Source organism: Mustela nigripes, chromosome 1, assembly GCF_022355385.1.
Source record: "Mustela nigripes isolate SB6536 chromosome 1, MUSNIG.SB6536, whole genome shotgun sequence".
NCBI lineage: Eukaryota > Metazoa > Chordata > Mammalia > Carnivora > Mustelidae > Mustela > Mustela nigripes.
This window is the reverse complement of record NC_081557.1, coordinates 204344029-204363288: the sequence shown is the minus strand read 5'-3', so window position 1 is coordinate 204363288 and position 19260 is coordinate 204344029. Positions and strand designations below refer to the sequence as shown.

Below are 19260 nucleotides of genomic sequence, written 5' to 3'. Positions count from 1 at the left end.
GGACCTCGGCCCCCGTCCCCACGGAAGGGTGCCACCCTGGGCCCCACCACCTGATGTGTGATCCACCCTACCCTATCCCACATGGAGACCCCACAAGGCCACTCATACTCACTGGGCCACCGCCTTGAGGTTGGAGAGGAGATAGTCGCTGATGACTGGTACGAGCTGCTTTGCTGTCTCGTCCAGAAGGTCGCACTCCAGCACATAGAGAGCACCGTGCAGGGCCCCAACCTTGCTGGGCAGGTGGCTGCTCCTCAGCGTGCTCTCTAGCAGCCGGCTGACTGGCTCTGCCACAGCCTTGTCCTAGGGCACGGGCACAGGGGCAGAGGTTAGCCCACCACAACGGGAGAGACTGAGGAGGGGCTGACCTCATGCTATAGAGGAAGACAGTATACTGCGAGGACTTAGCTGGAGAGGCCTGCACAGCACTGGCCCTAGGCAGGCGCCTGGGCTCCTGGCCATCGGGAGCCTTCTCAGCTCCTCAGACATGCCCCCCATCCTGTCTGCACCCACTCTACAGTCGGTGCCAACACCCTTTCCTCCTGTCCCCTTCCCACGCTGCAGTCAGCACCAACAGCTCTACGGTTGGAGCTGAGCCACGGAGAAGGGCCCACAGGATTAGCCCTGGCGAGAGCCCTGCTCTGCGTCTCTCATGAGCTTCCCCGGAAGAAGGGATGCCACATGTGTTGTCACACGGCGCTGCTGGGAACAGAGTGTGTCCCACCTGACTCCCCGGGAGAGGATGCTGGCTGCTGGTGCCTGTTTCCTCTGGACTTCATCCCTCCAAGGCCCCCCACCCCGTACCTGTTCCCTTCACTATTTTGCCTTATCTGTGTTCACCGGGATAAACCTCCAGCTGTGAGTATATGTGAATCTTCCCAGCAAAAACCCAGGGTGGTCTTGGGGACCCTGGACAGTAGTCTACACCGACCTGGACCAAAATGTTACCTGTGTTCTTTCAGTGCCCAAGACCGAGTGGTGCGCCACAGAAACCAAGCATGCCACACTCCTCCCTCCAGACTCACTCCTTCTTGGGGAAGAAGCAGCTGCAGAAAGCAGCATGGGGGTGGGGAGACCTTAGTGCTCATGAGCCACCCCCCACCCGGCTGGGAAATGTGGCTCTCGCCACCAAGGGTTCCTGTGAGCCAATGCGCACACGCCAGGGTGGGGTGCTGCCTTCCCAAGAACCCCTCCCAACCAGAGGCCAGCCCCTGCCTCTGCAAACCCCAGCAGGACCTGCCATGAGAGAGGCATGGTCCCCAATGCTGTGGAAATATGTGGCTACAGAGCCCCCACCTTCATGGGGACATCTGCGAGCACATCAGGACAGGGACAGTGTGAACATGCAGCGATTGCCTCAGGATCTTCTGAAAAATGCTTTTAACTTATTCAATTTATTGACAACACGACATTTGTCTAGGGGGATCTGGGCCTGAGTACAAAAACACAATTAGGATGAAAATGCAGCCAGCAGCTGAAATCCCCCACAAAGACAAAAAAGACCCTTTCAAGTCCAGCTTTCACGTGTCTCTCGACACCCGGAGAGCACACACTTTGAAGTGACGTGCTCATGGGGGCAAGCTGATGGGCTCATTGTTCCTGCTCCTGGATGGTGGCTCCACAGTTGACAGCCACCCAGGATGCAGGGTACCTGCCCGGGCACTTGGGATCAGAGGCACAAATTCAACAGGGGCCACAGCCAGGAAGGGCAAGAGGCAGGGCTGCAGGCCACAGATGTGGGCCCACACCTCTGCTACGTCCTGTGAGACCTGGTCTTGGCCTTCTCCACAAAGGGCTGGGTGGGGGAGACCTGCCGCAGCACCAGGACAGACAGAACCGCATGGGGATGTGGAGGAGGCAGCCCCCACGTGTGGGATAGATGGAGGAGTCCCTGTTGCCAACAGGAGGCTGAGCCCCAGGGTCACTGGCAGCAGCTACGTAGCCGAGAGCACAAGCCAGCTTGGCGCTGTCTGGAGGCCAAGCTTTCGTCCCTGACAAGCTAACAAAGGCAGGGCCTGTGCACAAACATGTTCATGTGCCCACAGCCTATCTGGTGAGCGGACACCACGTGAGGGTGCACAAAGAACGGCGTGCACCCCACTGGCCCAGTTCTCGTCAGTTAGCTGCGGAGTAAGAAAGGACTCACTAGTAGACCATGTGCCCTCCTGCCAAGAAGAGACCAGAGCACCAGACTATGGGGGAGGACATGCAGGGTTTCTAGGGTAACATGGCCCCCAGGAGGGAAGCTCCAGTGAGAGGAAGCACAGGGGTCTTGGGGGGAGGGGCATGGGTGATTGGAGGAGGAGCCATCACATTTCTACTGCCTGCACCCCTGGCTCCTGGGGAAGATGGGTCACTGTGATGACCCGGACCTAAGGGGTACTAGAGCCCTAAGCCGAGGCCTGCCCACACAACACACTTCACCATGACCCACGAAGAGGCAGATGACCTCCAGCCCGTGCCAGGTTGTCCAAAGCCGAGGCTACACCTGTGGACAACACCAGGCGGCCGACCCCAGGTGGCTCCCACAGCAGCCCACACTTACCATCCCGAGGACAGCAGCCGCCTTGCAGGTGGCAGGCACCAGGTATTGGGTGAGAATCTCGTCTTCGGCAGGGTGCACCCTCCGCAGCTCTGTGAGCGCCGAGTACATCATCTCAAACTGGGTGCGCTCCGTGAACAAGTCCGACACCACCAGGAGCTGGGGGCACAGGACGTTCAGACAGCAAGTAAGCAACAACATCCAAAATGCACATGCTGGGTACCCAAAGGAGTCCTGGCCAGGTATGCAAGTGGCCCCCATGGAAACCTACAACAGAGGCGTGAACAGACCAGGCGAAGGACTGGTCACCGAGTAGCCTCTGAAGAATGCTTCTGTGCTACAATGCCCAGGGAGAGTTGACGTCTGGATCTGTCACAACCGCGGTGCCACTGAAAAGCCCTTCAACTGCTTTTCTGCAAAACACCAGGCCCCCCTTAGGTCCCCCCTGCCTCATAGCACTGGGGTACAGGCTCTCCAAAGCCCTGGACAGAGAAATGGGCCACTATTTCAGAAATAAATGCTTGGATGATTCCATCTCCCCAAAATGTTGAGTTCTCAGAGGCTCACTTCTTCCCCCATCACCTGGCACGCAGGCAGAAGCACTGCCCTCCTCAGAGGCCTGGGCACAGGCCACACGGCGCTCAGTGAGACCCCGGCAGCAGCAGTGCTGAAGGCGGACACAGCAGACACTGGGGTGCCTCCCAGGCCTCTTAAGGTTGGAACTGCTTCCGTGGTAACATGGAGACCCTGTCTGCCTTTCTACTCTCTTCTGACCATAGAGAGGACTTTTCTAGAAATCCTTTGATATTAGACTGAAGGCAGAGCAGACATAAGAATCCAACTCTTGGGGTGCCTGGGTGGCTCAGTGGGTTAAAGCCTCTGCCTTCAGCTCAGGTCATGATCCCAGGGTCCTGGAATTGAGCCCCACATCGGACTCTATGCTCAGCAGAGGCTTTTTTTTTTTTTTAAAGATTTTATTTATTTATTTGACAGACAGACAATGATCACAAGTAGGCAGAGAGGCAGGCAGAGAGAGAGGGGGAAGCAGGCTCCCCACCAAGCAGAGAGCCTGATGTGGGGCTCGATCCCAGGACCCCGAGACTATGACCCAAGCCAAAGGCAGAGGCCCAACCCACTGAGCCACCCATGTGCCCCAGGCAGAGGCTTTAGCCCACTGAACCAACCAGGCGCCCCTCCAACTCTCTTTTAAAAAAATCAGTCAAGAGATTTGCAAAAATGTAAAACAAGGCTCGTCTTACTAATTGTTTAAGAAGTGCTATTTTAAAATAAAAATCACTGTTATTTTAAATGGATAAATAAAAAAAACCCTTATTACAGGTGCTTACTATTTATTGATTTTTGGAAAAAAAAATCAGGTTGTGAACTTTCACTACACATTAAAAAGGAGGTTTTGGATATTTCCCCTTGACAAGGTATCTAATGATTTAAGAACCGTAAAAGCTGCGTACTGGCAAGAACCAGGCTCAAAGTCGTTGCCTGCCATTACTGGATGGAGGCATGTCAGGGCTGGAGCCCCCCCATGGCAGAGACCGTGCAGACGCCTCTAGCTGGCTGGACCATGGGCAGGAAGCAGGGACTGAAGTCGTGGGCTCCAAACTCTCACTCACTTCCTGCTACATGATGGTATGGAGGCGAAGACAGTGGCTCACAAGGAACTATTTGTAAACCACACGATTCCACTCCCAGTTTGGTGAACAACGCAGACCCAGTCCTCGCACAAATGCCCTTTGGGGTCTTCGATTGCGCAGGAGGCCGAGTCCACAGAGAGAACAACTGCCCACAAAGGAGCTTCTCAAAGGGGGTGTGGAGGCAGGACTGAGAGTCCAGCTCCCATCTAATAAAGCAAACGGTTACGAGATGGGCCCTTAAGGTGGACGTGGCTAAGCAAGGGGGCCTTCAGAGCCTCCCCATGTCATGACGCACACGGCAGTCTCACCGGCGAGAGATCAGAAACGTACAAAGCGGCCCCTCCCTGGGCTGGAGAAATAGGATTTCACCCTCCTGTACCTGCAAGCCGCTAAGAGCGCCCTCCCAGGTTCCCAGAGACTGTGGACTATGTGACTGTGCGCAGCATCTGTATTGCTGCAGACGTGTGAGCGCGGGCATGCCAACTACCCGAGTGCCGCGCCTGTGGGGGAGCAGGGAAGGCGAACTTACAGATCGAACCACTTCACTGATCAGGATGATGGGCGTCCTTCGGGCTGAACCTGACGGCAGGATCCAGCGACTATACAACTCGAGCAGAAACTGGGAGCAGGAGTGGATATCAACCCCCGCCCGGTGCTTCCTGCAGAGTGAAACCAGAGGGGCGACCACCCCACCACACACAGATGAGACACTCATGTCAAACAGTACCCCAAACAAATCAAATAACCCAGAAGAAACCTCAAATTGTAGAAATGAAGGGCAGATGGGGGAGACCTGGAGTTGACGGGTGACGTGGGTGGTGACGCCGGGGCAGGGACATCGGCTTCCTCCTCTTCCTCTTCCTCCCACTCCTCCTCTCTCAGGGGCGTGATACTGTTCCCCAGCCACACGGAGTGAATGGACACCTTGGGGAGACAAGGCCGTGGGCTCAGTGCTCAGGCGTGGAGTTGTCCCGAGCTGCAGGCTCCCCGCTTCCTCTTGCTTCTGAAGATGGTGGCAGAGTGCTGGGACAGGAGTCCTCCCATCCACCAGGGCACCTCCCCGTGCACCCAGTTCACACAGGCCCCGTGCTCCCACACGTCTGTTGGCATGGAAGTCCTCTGGCATGCAGAGCTGGTGAGCCCCGTCCACATACCAGCCCAACTCCCATTCAGCACAAACATCGTTTCCCCCTCAGATCCCATCAGCCGTGGGGGTCCTGGCACGGGGGGTGGGCTGTTTGGAGGCGGCTGCCTGAAGGCTGCCACAGACGGACTGGGAACCACGAAGCCTCAGAGCCAGCTTCGGGCCTCGAGAGAGGGCGGCCCTTCTGCTCCCTTCCCTCCCCAGAAGTCAGTGATCGCTCGGTACAGAGGGACACGGGAGCCGCCTGGTTGTCTAGTCTAGTCTAGCCTACGGTCGGGGCTCCACTCCGGGTGGCTGTGCGTAAACACAGAAGCTCAAGAAGGAAGGCAATGGGGCTACTGCTTCTGGATCCAAGAGGAGGTCAGGCACCCCCAGAGAGCCAAGGTAGCTCCCTCAAAGCCTGTGCCTCAGAAACCTACTTCTGTAGAACCACCGATACTGAGCCCCAACAACCAGATTTATCTCGGGCAGAAACGTCTCGGCAAGGACAGCATGGAGAGCCTGGCTGTGGCTCCTTGTTCCTGGAGGAGTGTGTGTGAGTAGGAGAGGGTAGGACGGAGTGGGCCTGGGGGCTCTGCCTCGAGTCTGTGCCAGGGGCCACTGGGGATGCCCACGGGACAATCAAGTATTTCCAACACCTGCTCTGGCCAATGTCCCCTGAAACAAAAGCTAAAAAGGAAACAGTCCTGTGTAACTGCTAAGTAAACCAGTAAGGTGTGAGAGAACACAAATGTGGACAGGGCAGCCGACGGGCCACCCATGGGTGTCCCCTCCACCCGCACACATGTCCTCTGGCTCCTCGGCCTGCACTATCATATGTGTCACCGACCTGCCTTTCTCACAAGGACACAAAACACACAGCTCAAAGTGACCCATCCAGGAAGCTGTTGCCCTGGTGCCCAGAGCCGCCCTATCTGCTGCACTGGGTTATGTGGCCCCACTTCCCTCTGAGTTGGCAGCAGGGATGCCTGGGGCCCAAACCGAGCAAGGGCCCTACTGTGTGTTCACCACACCCAAGCCTGGCGGTCTAACGCCTGACTCATACCACCTCGCTGCACTTATACACACTCACATCACTACAGACACAAGATCCTTACATCATCTTTGGAGAAGAGAATATAAATGAGAACAAATAAAAGAAAAGCCCTCCTTTTATTTAAAAAATGCATGTAATTTTTCTGGATGCATCCAATGGCCCAAATTCAGGGCAGACAAGAACGAGTGAGGATAGCAGGGGGACATGCCCTGGCTGCTCGAGGCAGGGGAAGCCGCCGCCGATACTGACCTGTCCAAGCTTGTAGCTCATGTTCCCCAGTTCCCGCTCGGGGTTGATCTGTAGCAGGAGCTTGTCGTGGCTGATGAGGGCACCTGGGGGGTGACAACACCGTGAAGGCCATCCTGCATGGAGCCTGTCCAGCAGCACCCACCCCGAGAGGCAAGGAGGACAGCTCTGCAGAGCCCCGAGGGCCTCTGGGCCTTCTCGGGCAGGCCAGCGCGGCCATGCTGAGTTGGCTCCCTCTGTAACACAGGAATAGCCAACTGCTCGGGAACCCACTGGGGGTGAGTGGCCAAGACGTCGGTCAATAGCTGCAGGTGGGGCTGTGGCCCAGCAGGTCTGCACTCTGGGGGCCCTGACGACAATGTCCATGGGCAGCACCTCCTGGGACCCTGCCCTGTGTCTAGGCTGTCTAGCTGCACCCACCAGATACCCGCACTCAACCCATCTTTTCTACAACCACTGTCTTTCACACACTCTGCACCCTAAACAACCCCCAGCCAGAGGTCCCTGGCTAACCCTCCACCAGATCCAGCGTACACGTGCCCCATACCAAGAGACTCCTGCCCCCATGCCCCTGGGGTGTTCGCACCTCTCCAGGCACCCACTTGCCCCAGCTCCTGTGATAGTGAGTGAGGCCACCTCTCTCTCCTAGGGGCACAAGCTGCTCAAGGGACCCAGGGCCATCGAGTGCACGCTCCTGAGCATGGTCCAGTGCTCCAGTAAATGTCTAGTGTCTGTACGGCCACACAGAATGCTCTCCAGGTAAAGCTCTCAGGATGCTTACAATCACAGGACCTAACAACCCCTAAAATAGACTAGGTAATCAAAAAAAACGCTTTCTGTTCCACAAAAAACCTGTGTATTAAAACAACTACAACAAAAAAACCACAAAAAAAACCTCCCACAACCCCCCCCCCCCCCCCCCCCCCCCCCCCCACCAAAGTTCCTTCTTTTAGGCCCGGGGGACAAATTTCAGTACCCATTACATGGCAGGCACATAGCCCGTAGGCCCAGACAGAACAGGTGTTCCTGGCCAGTGGCAGATATAGGGCAGGGGAGGGGAGGACAGCAGGGGGCAGGGAGCTCAGCCCCAGAGATGCCCAGCCCCAAGGGTCTCTCGCCATAGTGCTCTCTGCTTTGAAGCTGGAGAGTCCACAGGAGTCACTGAGGAACTCTGTTGATTTTTCCCGGGAGCAACTAGTTCAACTTCTACCCTCCCAGGAGCACCGCCTGTCTCAGGCTGAGTGCTGCTCCACTCCTCATGGCCTGACTGGTGAGGGACAGCATTCCAGTTCAGTTCCAGACTCGAGCTCCTCAATACCACTATGCTTGCCTAGCCCTGAGTGAGACAGGTACTCATAAATTAGAGCTGTGCAGTGAGTACCACAGCCTCCAAAGACACTTCCAGTCCTCTGCCTGACCGGTGATGTTATTATCTTGGTCACATGTTAGTTCTGGCCCAGGGACAAATGGCCCCTCTTCCCACAGGTACCTGTCGTAGCTGGAGACAGAGAAGGGACGGGGTCCCACGCCTGGTATAAGTGATGGGTGGCGATGTTCTCTCTCTTTGAAACCATTGCTTGGATTTCCTGCTCTACAATTCCTCGGATAATACTCAGCTTCCTCCCAAACCTAAAATTCAGAACAAAGGTTAAAGAATATCTTGCTTCCTTTCAAAATCCTAAAAGCAAAAACCTCAAGGCTTCTTCCACCTTTGCCTACAGGAAACAAGCCCCTGTGATCAGAAAGGACACTCCCTCTGAGGGGACTCCTGTCCACGTGGCCTTATCTAGTTCTTGCTCTGCTAGTCTGCCCTAAACACTCAGTGATCTCAACTGTCACAGGTCACCGAATCCCTTCTGGATTTGCATTCCGTATGGTGAGGCTACATGCTATATGCAAAAGTGTGCTGTTTGTCATTCTGGAAACAGACCAAAGGGCCCGGGGTGAAGGCGCTGGTCACTCTGGGCAGGGCAGACAGGTGCCTCACTGTTCCCACCTGGTGTCGAGGGCTTTCAGGGGCTTGTTCCGGGGCTGCTGCTCCAAGCAGCTCACAGCAGGGTTGCCGGCCACAGGCACAGTCATTGCACTCAGCACCAGCGATGTGATGGCCTGCACAGCCAGGACATTGATCTGGGTCCTCTCTGTGTCTTCCTGGAAGGAGAGCCCACACTTCATCAAGTCACGAGCGTCCAGACACCGGAAACCACTTCTGCCCCTACCTGCACACAGAACCCGAAGGCCGTGGTTCTCAGGTCACAGGGTCTTATGGGGAGCCTCGAGTGCTGTAGAGGGACATGCCTTCCCAGCAAGGATCCTGTTTTTTGGTTTCGTTTTTGGTTTGGTTTTTTTTTTTTTTTTTAAGATTTTATTTATTTATTTGACAGACAGAGATCACAAGTAAGCAGAGAGGCAGGCAAAGAGAGGGGGGAAGCAGGCTCCCTGCTGCTCAGAGAGCCCAATGTGGGGCTCGATTCCAGGACCCTGGGATCATGACCTGAGCCAAAAGCAGAGGCTTTAACCCAGTAAGCCACCGAGGCGTCCCAAGGATCCTGTTTTGTCTGCCTAAGTTCCCCACATCTGTGACTTGAAAGAAATCTGATGGCTGATGTCTGTCTTTCAAGGCAAGGTCACCTACAAATCTCCAAAGGCAAATTACTTTTTAAGAAATTGCCCTTCAATTTTCTCCCTCATTTTAGGAACTCTGCATATGACAACCTGTTAGTTCTATACATGAATTTAAAGACACTCGTGATTTCTGACACATTTACTCTTTGAACTGACATTTCTATGAGTTTGTGCCACATTTCTATTTGATGGCTTTCAGTATCTCAGGCTTTGCCTTATCAGAATGTGGCTTGTACTGACAGTACAGGAATGTGATGCATCCGAACATTCTAAGAAGCCCCGCCAGTCAAACAAACACAGGTAGGTACCCGTATCCACGGCCTTTACCACGTGCCTTTTCATTCTGATCCAACCTACATGCTGTACGTAAACTCTGATAGGCAGAACTCAAACATACTTCCCAGAAAAGGTATAGCCCTACTGACCCTAAATGCAGAATGTGGCAGCCGCTGGCCATCAAGGCCACTGCAACTTCAAGGGGATTTGCTCCTGCTCTGCAATGTTAGTCTAGACTAGACTGGCCACCCTTGTAAACCTAAGTCAAGACCAAAACAACGAGCCTTCTGCCCTTCTTCGGTCCCCCACGAACAGGTCACCAGCTGCCTCGACTGCCCAGGTGCCAGCCAGGGGCTGTGCGGGCCCGCACGTGGCCTTACTTCTGGTGGGCTCTCCTCCTGCTCCATCACCAGGGGCTGAGTCACCAGGACACCAAGGAGGGTGGCCCACGTCTCCTCGAACTGAGTGCGGCTGGTCCAGCCTAGGAATGCAAATGTTATGTGAGACAGAGTCACCCACTCCCCAGCCTCGATGTGACGTGGCAGCTGGGCTGCGTGGCTGCAGCTGGAATAGGCCCCACCCCTAGGGTCAACACGCAGCTGCCCCCTTGAGCCGCATGCCGGTTCAGAGATGCAGCCACACTGCCAGCTCCATTCCATCCACAAAGAAACAGAAGAACACACGTCTGAGGCCACACGACAAGCAAGGGGCACCATCTCTACCCCTGCTGTGAAGACACAGTGAAGAGAAGGGACGTCCCAGCAGCAGGCCACATCTGAGCTGCTCCTGCCCTGCTCACTGGAAGGCTCCCAGGTCTTCCCCAAAGACAGAGCGCAGCCTGAAGCTGCAAGCTGCACAGCCATGTCCAGACAGCAGGCCCCCAGACTGCACGCTTGGAGCGGGAGCCATGCGTGCCCTGTGACTTTTCAGAGAAGCTGCTGAAAATAAAGAACTTATGGCAATGGTTTCTCTGATTCTGTCTAAAGAACAGATCAAAAGGGTGTCACCCAGTGCGGGTACTCGTGTCTGGCAGATGTGTGCCTATAGGTCACCCTCAAGCACCATCACCACCAGCGCCCCTCAAGGGGAGGGCTGAGTGCCATGCTTCCTATTCCCACACGTGGCCTGGGAGGTGGCTGTGGCCATGCCACTTGCACTCGGGCTACAAGGAACAGGAGGGGGTACTGAAGGCCAGAAAACCAGAGCAATAAACTTGAGGATCTTCTTTTAAACTGGAAGTGGGGGGATTAGGTGCAGCAGACAGATGTTTACACAGTTTATTTAGGGGAAAGGAGAAGAACGGACAAAGACAAAGGCAAGGGAGAAGCCAACAACAGAAAGAGACTGTGGAGCTGCCCGGGGTCCCTCCTGCAGGTCTGAGTAAGGACTCAAGCACAAGGGTGCCTGAGCAAGGATGGGAGGGACCGCACACAGGGGCCAGCCAGGAGACCGCCTGGGAACCACCTCGAGGACGGGAGAGAAACGAAGCTGCCTGAGGTAGTCTTGGATCACTGCTGAGACTGCACTTCAGACACGGTAACCAACTGCTTGCTTCACTCAAAGGCAAAGGAGAGGCAAGACAGATCTAGCTACCTGAACCTTATGGGATCGAGAGGAGCACAAATTCTGCAGAACCCTGAGAGCACGGGGTCACAAGGACAAAGGGCAGACCTCATGGGCAGGTGGGGTACCCATTCCAGATGCTTCAGGAAACACCACAGCCGGACACAGCCACTCGGGACCTACCAACTACAGCCCTCCCACTGGATCGGGCCTCCAGCCATGAAATGAGGACAAAAAGGCAAGGCACTGTGGGCTGCAGGAAGTAGAGAAGCCACCCGGCGGGAAACCACAGAGGTTGTCCTTTACTGATGACAGCGCCAGTCGAGTCTCATTTGGCTTCCGAATCTATTAACGATGCTAAAGGCCTGACACTGGGAGTTCTAGAGCCTAAGATGCCTGTCCCCATCGTCCGGGGGGAGTTCTGTCTCACACAATGAAGCCCCCCTTCCCCTGCTCCCTCCACCTGCTCACCCTGCACCCAAGGGAATAAGAGCTGCTGAGCTGGGCTGTGTGTGATCTGCCACCAGGGGCCTGTCCTGACTTCTGACAGGCCTGCTGTGTGAAGATGTGGTGTTAAACACCCATCCCGTCTCTCTCACACCCCCAAACACTGCACCAACCTGGGGAGCATTTTTCACGGTGACAGTTGGTATTCACCTTGGAATGTACTCACACATGACTGTATCAAGCCCTACATCCCCTGTGGAACAGACGAGAGGAACTAGGCACTCTGAGGACTAACAATTTTGGAAGAAAAACCCAGGCTACCTAGTGCATTGATGCGGTAGATGAACTCTTTAAAGACTTCCTTCTCCTGGAGGAACTCTACCGGGATCTCAGGGAAGGCTGTGCCAAAGTCCCCTCCTGGCTTGGGCGACCATCCGAGCTTCCAAACCTGAGAAGACAAAAAAGAAACAGAGTGACCCCAGTCAAGACAGGACAGCCACACTTTGAGGACACCATGAAGCATCCTTTCTCTACCCCCGGTCTCTCTCTGGAGGCCACGTGCCTACCGACAGCTCACACAGACATTCCTGAAAGCAAGCACACCATCCTTCCGAAAAACAGCTTCCATGCGCTGCCCAAGATCTCCTACACTCCCACTTCCCTGACCGCCACAACCCACCCCACACCTCCCCAGCTGGCTGTTCCCCAGTCAGTTCTCCAAAGTCCATGATGGCAGCCCCCGGGACGCAGCCAGGAGCAGCCCTGCCCCCAAACAGCAGCTGGTGTGTTAGATAAAGATGGGCGTCAGATGAGGTTTGGCTGTGCGCAGAAAGAGTCCCTGGTGGGTGGGCACAGAGAGCCGCACCATCCACACTTGTCACCTCCACCAACACAGGGCTAACCTGAGGCAGAACCGAGGTGGTCCTAGCAGCTGAAGAAGCCACCCCTCCAGCCAGTGGAGCAGACCCGTCAGCTCCCAATGCCCCAGGCGCACCCGTGGGGGCCTCGGAGACATGGCCAGCCCACCTCCGCAGTGCCACTGCCTCTCAGTTGGTTCAGGAAGACACAAGGTCTCTCTCTCACAGCGTCACAGACCTGCTCTGCACACCCTGACAGGGTGCCCTCCTGGTGGGGCCCTGCTCCACCAGTGAAGACCCCGGCTGGAGGAGCACCCCTTACAGCCTGGGCCCCAGACCCTGCGCCATCACGTCTGGTCCAGGCACTGAGACCTCTAGGACGGGGCTTTCACACAGTGGCTCCCCACGCCCCTCCAAAGGAGCAAGCTGGCTCCAGACCTACAGAGACGTCCTGCATGTACTGGGGGGGCAGTCTGCCCTGTGTCTCCCACTCACATACCGGCAGAGAGGCTGTGCCCAGGGGCAGGCACAGGTCCTTTCGAGGCAGATGCAAGCCCCCTTCCTCTTGGTCCCTGCTCACCTTGACCTGAGGCCATGCCGTGTTCACCCGGTGCCCCTACTCCTTGTCTCTGCAGCTTCCCCGGGGAGAGGCTGTCCGGCCACCATTGACCCCCAACCCACTCACACTAAGCCCTTCCTGCTACCTGAGACAGACTGTGGACACATGCCGACTTGAAACTGATTCCGAGGACAATCGGAAATCAGGAGTTTCAAAAGTGGTCATGCCTAGATGGCCGAATGGTATCAGACGGTGCCTGAGCCCAGAGGCAAATACCCCAGGGGCACGATTTCCATCCACTGTTAACCAAGGGTGCAGACTTACCCTCTAATCGCGCCTGACCCTGAGGACCAACTAGCAGGAGATTAACCCTCACTCCCACATGCAGTGTGTCACCCCGTGCTGCAAAAGCCAGCACTTCTACCAATGACCGCTGGACCTTGTACCTGGGGAAGCCAGATAGAGGCCTGGCCTATGCACCATGCAAGGCTTTGGCCACCCGGGAGAGGCACCTAAGTGGTGAGCTCCTGCTCTCCCTGCTAGGAGCCCCCCCTAGCCCAGGGCCAGCTCACACACCTCTGTTATTCCGATTTCTGTGCAAAGCAATGAGCAGACTCACCAAGGGGGGCACGCGTGTGTAGCTGTTGACGAGGGGTAAGCGAGCCAGGCTGATGATGATGTTCCTGAGCACTGATGTGAGAAACGCAGGGGTGTTGCTGTTCCTTTTGTGCCCCAAGGCTAACACCGATGACAAAGACTCCACCATCTCTGCCACCATCGCACAGGCTGCGGTGATGTACGCCGGGTCTGAAAACAAACACCGGGGTTCCAAGGCCTGTTCTGTTGAGACACACAGCGAAGCTGCCACCTCTGCTCCTGCTCTTCCCACCCCTGCCAAGGCAAAGGCCCAGGCCTACAGCCAGCCGCTCAGCCTCAGCCGCAGAGCCCCCTAGACTCCCAGGCGGTACCAAGGTCCTGCAAGTTTCATCTCCATCCAGTATACCGAAACTGGCCATCCTCTCCGTGCTGGCCAGAACTGCGGTCTTGATCCCATCTCCCACACCCCACCCCAGCCCCTGCCCGCCCTGCACTGTGTGGCAGCACCTACTGGCCAACACCCAGGAGCCATCGTGCTCCGGCCTTCCCCAGTTCTCCTGGGACCCTGTGCTGCTCTCTCTGCCAGTGTGCAGAAAACTCCATTGTCCATCTCTGGCTCCATGTTTCCTGAGATCAGGGGCTCTCCCAGATTGCTGGTGGGATTTTGACAGGGTGCCAAGTCTCCCCTAGAAGTCGTAAGGCAGAACACTGAGGAACAGCCCACAGCCTTAGACAAGAGCCAGAGCATGTCAAGGGAAGGGACCGCTTTGCAGTCACGCTGAGTCTGACACAAGTATGAGCCAGAACATTACTGGCTGAGTTGACAAAACGTTCAGGGTTGTGCACGAGTATAACCCACAGTTCAGGAGATTTGACAGGATAAGCAACATCGTCATATGGAGAGGAGGCTCTCAATGGGCTTATGGAGTCAAGTCCCAACGAAGCTGCCTTCGATAATACTTTTTTTAAGTAAACTCTGTGCCTGGGGCTCAAGCTTCTGATAACAAGATCGAGAGTCGCATGCTCCACTGACTGAGCCAGCCAGGTGCCCCAATGGTCACTCTGTAAGAGCTATCATCCTGTCCAAGTGATAAAAAGAGCAAGTTCCCTCCTAGGGCCGGGAAGAAATCAGACGGTCTTCACTGGGCCCGGTGAATACTCAGGGTCGGCATGAACTAGACACACTCCTGTCTGGGGGCCTGTCTGCTCCGACTCGACCCCTTGAAATGCCTGAACTCTTTTCAGAGGAATGGAAATTCACATTATGACTAAAATTAGTCTGCTGAGCGTAACAAGATTGGCACATGTTCTCAGGGCTCTTAGGTACGTGATCCTCACACTAACCCAGGGTCAGTGCCATCTGTATCTGTACAGCAGAAGCACCAGATAATAACTTGCCAAGGCCATTCAGCTAGAACGTGGCCCAGCAGGGAGGTGAGTGTCCGCACAGCCCTCCTGTCTCAACAAGAAGTTATGAAATCACAGACTGGGGGCTGGCGGAACCAGAGAGCTTCAAGGAAAACACCTGCAGAGGAACTTGGCTGGGTCATGAAACACACTGCTTCTGGACAGTGATTTGATCACAGAACCCTCAGCAGGCGACCAGAAGAAAAATCACCATGCTGACCACGAATGACAGGAAGACGCTGTCCACGCCCAGCTGGCACATGTGCCGGCGAAAGGACAAAGCATGTATGTACTTGTTCTGAAAAAAGGCACGTTTCCTAAGCCACCAGAGCATGGCGAAGACTCCAGGATTCCAAGGAAGAGTGTTCCATAAAAGAGGCAGCCAAGAACCGCCAAGGGCATGTGCTTCTCGTCTTTGGATCCGCCGCAGGCTGGCACTCCAGCCACACCCCCGGTGAAGATGCCGGGAGGCCCCCAGGAACAAGCAGTCACTTGGCCAAGAGCTCTCTTCCCGCCCTGCCTTGCCACACTGCCAGTGAAAGACCTGAATCAGGAGAGAACATGCACAGCCATGGCACACATCTAAGACTGGAAGCCCCGAGGAGCTGGAAGGGGTTAAAGTGGGTGGGATGTGGATGTTTATTCTGCAGGAAGAGCAGTAACTTTCATTTAAAAATCCACCAAAACAGAGGCTGAAATAGGCATCGGGTTACCTAACATTTGTGTGGGCAGGTCCACGAACCTCAAGTCCCTTAGTATTTTCATGCACTCATTCATCACTCTACAAATGTTCATTGGCAAGCACTTAGGACAGTGAGCACACAGGGCAGGAACGCAGCCTGTGGCTCCCCCCACCCCACCCCGAGCTCAGGGAACCGAGTCTGGGGGCGAGGCCTAGAGCCCAAGGGTGGAAGAACAGCTGTGACCAGGGGGTGGGGAGCACACGCAAGGTGACGTACTCAAATTGCCCTCAACTCTGGAGATAAGCAACAAAACGTAGCTAAATTAAGTAAGCTTTTAAGTGTCCACACTGACCCTTTAAAAAGTCTCTTTTATGAATAAATTTCAAGCCCTCATAAAAGCCAGGTAAGAAAGAATGGGTCTTGGGGCACGTGGGTGGCTCAGTCAATTATGCATCTGCCTTCAGTTCAGGTCATGATCTCAGGGTCCTGGGATCCAAGCCTGCATCAGGCTCCCTGCTCAGAGGGGAGTCTGCTTCTCCCTAGTCCACTCTTCTTGCCCCTGCCTGTTGTGCTCTCTCCCTCGCTCTCTCACAAATAAATAAATAAAATCTTTAAAAAAGGGGGGGGGGAGAAAGGAAGGATGGATGGATGGAATGAATCTTGAGACTTACTTTGTGTGTCTGAATCTATTTCGTTCTCTCTGGAAGCCTTCGGGATGTTCATCCTTCTCTCTGGACTAAGAAGCTGGTCCCCAGGCTGCACCACAACTAAAAATCACAACAGAACACACAATTTCCAAACACTTTTACTCTTCCTTATTATTCAAATTTTCACATTCATGCAAAGATTTCAAGATGACAGACTAAGTCAAATGAGGTGTAGATTTCCTATAGTCAGTTTTAGGTAGTAGGAGACATGGGCATCAGTGTCTGGACTAGTCTGAAAGGCACAGGACTTGACTTCTACACTGAGATTTCCATGGCTCTCCACTGCCTGCTGCTTGTCACCTCCTGCCCTGGAGGTCTTTATCAGACAGCTCGTGACTCATTACTGCTAAAAGCATCACTGCGATCCCCAAGAAGTCTGGCTTTGAAAAATTACTCCTTAGATCTTCGTTTTCAAGCTGACTACAAATGCACAGATGAAAACAATTTAAACAATGAAACTTCAAAACACCCTCTAACATGTAAACTATAATGTCCAATTTTTGGGAAATTCTGGTTAATGACCCTTGTTAAGGACACTGTCCCTTGAAAAGAATAAGTCATTTTATTTTATAATATATTACTATTACAATGCATTATAGGAACAAGCATTTTGACTATAACAGAAAACAATCTTCCTAATGTAATCTTATTAAATCTTATGGTCATGTGGGACTAAAAGCATGAAACAGTCAAGTAGGACCAGGGATCAAAGGGACATAAAATTAGGAGTATTTTTTATGAAAGCTGGAACTCCAAAATCTAAGCAAAATGACTACAAAAGCAAATTTAAATCCAATTCCAGCGCAGAATCCAAGCCCCTGGAGATGTACACAAGGCCCATGTTTTATCCACCAAGTCACCTCTGGTTCCTGGTTCGGCCCCTGGTAAACAGGTGACATGAAATAAAGGCATGTGCTCCAATCTGCAAAGCTGAGTGCTGGTGCCAGTAACAGAGGAGAAAAACATGCTATGGCCATAGACTCACCGGCTTCCAGAACGAAACGGACACAGTGAATGAGAGAGCAGGCATGGGTCACCATCTCCGGGGAGGAGAGTGTGCTCCAGAGGCTGGGGAGCTGCAGGGCCAGGCAGCAGCAGTCCAGGCCCGCCTGAAGGTCCAGACTCAGCGGGATCTGCTCATGGATCAGATGCCACGCCAGGGCCTAAAGGGGAGGTTGGCATTACCAAAGGCTCAGGCCCATTTCCTTCCTGTCTTCAGGCTGTCGGGGAAGCAAACCACCCCCAGCTCTCCGGGAACTGGCCCAAACACGAGAGGCTGGTGGGACTGACTGCACTCCAAGAGGGACGGTACCCTGTTACCGACTCCCTTACATTCAAGCCTGACCACCCGCTCCCAAGGGTGCCCAGGCTTGCTTCTCTGCCAGGATAGCCACCCTGATCTCACTGCTCCTCCTTCCTGCAGCTTCATGGACTCCTCTAGAAGTCCTTCCCTGACCACATGGTCTCCAGGCTAAGCTTCTCAGGGCTCCCAGGGTGCAGGCAGGCCCTGCCTCAGTCAGAGTCAGAGCCTGAATCAGAGAGCATGGAGCCTGGAGACAGCCAGGCTTGGGTTCAAATGCCCACCAAATAACCCACCAAACCTAAGCCCTGCTTTCCTCGTCTGTGAAATGGGACAACAGAGCCCATCTCGCCCCGCACACGGAAGGCATGGACTGCTGCTGGCAGTGACCATGCTGTACCAGAACTGTCCGCTTGCCGGCTGGCCTGAGCACCGCACCAAAACCTCCAGGACTAGTGTCAGCGGCCATCTGTCTTGGCCCGGGTCCAGACCAGGGCCCGTTGGTTGTGCACCCTCCTCACACCTACCTCTCTGCCTGCTGGGAAGTGACGGGTGGAGCTGAGGCTGAGTCAGCCATGTCCATTTCAGGCTGACTAACAGCTCAGGCCCTCTGGCTGCAAGGATGCAGGCTAGACTGTTTGCCACAAGTTGTATGGAAAGGTGATGCACCCACAGTATGTACACATTTGGGGGGTGATCATAAGTGCTAACACAGAGTGCTTAATTTCCCATGCCTGAAACATCCAGGTTTTTACTCTATTTAAAACATAATAATTTTCCCAGACTAATTTCTTTAATTATCTAAAATCAGGATCCAAACTACATTCGCAGTGTTTCCTTTTCCTTAGAGAAAACATATTTAATGGATGTCTATCCAGAAATCGAAGGCATCTTAGAATCAAGGAACGAGAACCACACACAAGCACAGGACTCTGCCCACTGTTTGGGAGATCCTGGAAGGTTTCTGCTCACCTCTCCAGTCCTCCTTGCTTTTCCCCACCAGACCCTCCTCTAAGACCTGTGCCCTCGCCCAGACATGCCTCGGGGAGAAGGCATAGGTAGGAGCCCAGGTCCCAGGCCAGCTGGAAAGTAGGCACAGGAAGTGCTGTGTGGCCAACATCACAAGGCACCTGTGAGGAGCCCCACAGCCAGAGGGGTGAATGGGCTCAGGAAAGTAGGGAACGGATGCAGTGCTTGACCCTTCGCAGTTATCCCCCTAGTGAGGAGAGAAGGTGCCCAACTGCACAGCTCCAGGGTTTCCTACTTCTCCAGTGACAGTGTCTTGGCACAGAAGCACAGACTTACCTCGAGGGTCATGACCACAAACTTCACAGTGTCCCTCTCCTTCTCAGGGGGGAGGTGCAAATGGCTGGGCAGTTTGGGGAACACCAGCAGGTACTGGGCCAGGGCCCGGGCCAGAGTGGTCAAGGACCGATATAACATGGCATCCCCTGAAACACAAGACTGCGGGTGAACACAATTCCAGCAGGAGCTCATGACCCGGAAAAGGCAGTCAGTCCATTCTCAGAGAATCTACGAGATTGTGCGTGTGACTCGGGACACGCTGTCCTCTGAGGCCTATGCTAGTGTTCCTCCAGGGGGAGGCAGAGGAACGGCAAAGG

General features: G+C 54.6%; 1 protein-coding gene across 3 annotated transcripts in view; it reads right to left on the bottom strand.

Moving 5' to 3' along the window:
- HTT (huntingtin) overlaps positions 1–19260 on the bottom strand; it is a 139987-nt gene that overhangs the window by 8058 nt on the left and 112669 nt on the right. For 2 of the 3 annotated variants that reach the window (XM_059379949.1, XM_059379968.1), the window contains 13 exons: positions 18944–19089; positions 17324–17501; positions 16303–16398; positions 13564–13784; positions 11850–11976; positions 9899–9999; positions 8614–8768; positions 8107–8246; positions 6621–6703; positions 4985–5115; positions 4721–4850; positions 2546–2701; positions 113–303 (listed from right to left, as the gene is read on the bottom strand). In XM_059379949.1, coding sequence (XP_059235932.1) covers positions 113–303; positions 2546–2701; positions 4721–4850; positions 4985–5115; positions 6621–6703; positions 8107–8246; positions 8614–8768; positions 9899–9999; positions 11850–11976; positions 13564–13784; positions 16303–16398; positions 17324–17501; positions 18944–19089 — 1855 coding nt within the window. The remainder of the gene's footprint in view (positions 1–112; positions 304–2545; positions 2702–4720; positions 4851–4984; positions 5116–6620; positions 6704–8106; positions 8247–8613; positions 8769–9898; positions 10000–11849; positions 11977–13563; positions 13785–16302; positions 16399–17323; positions 17502–18943; positions 19090–19260) is intronic. The other variant, XM_059379958.1, reaches the window with a different exon arrangement.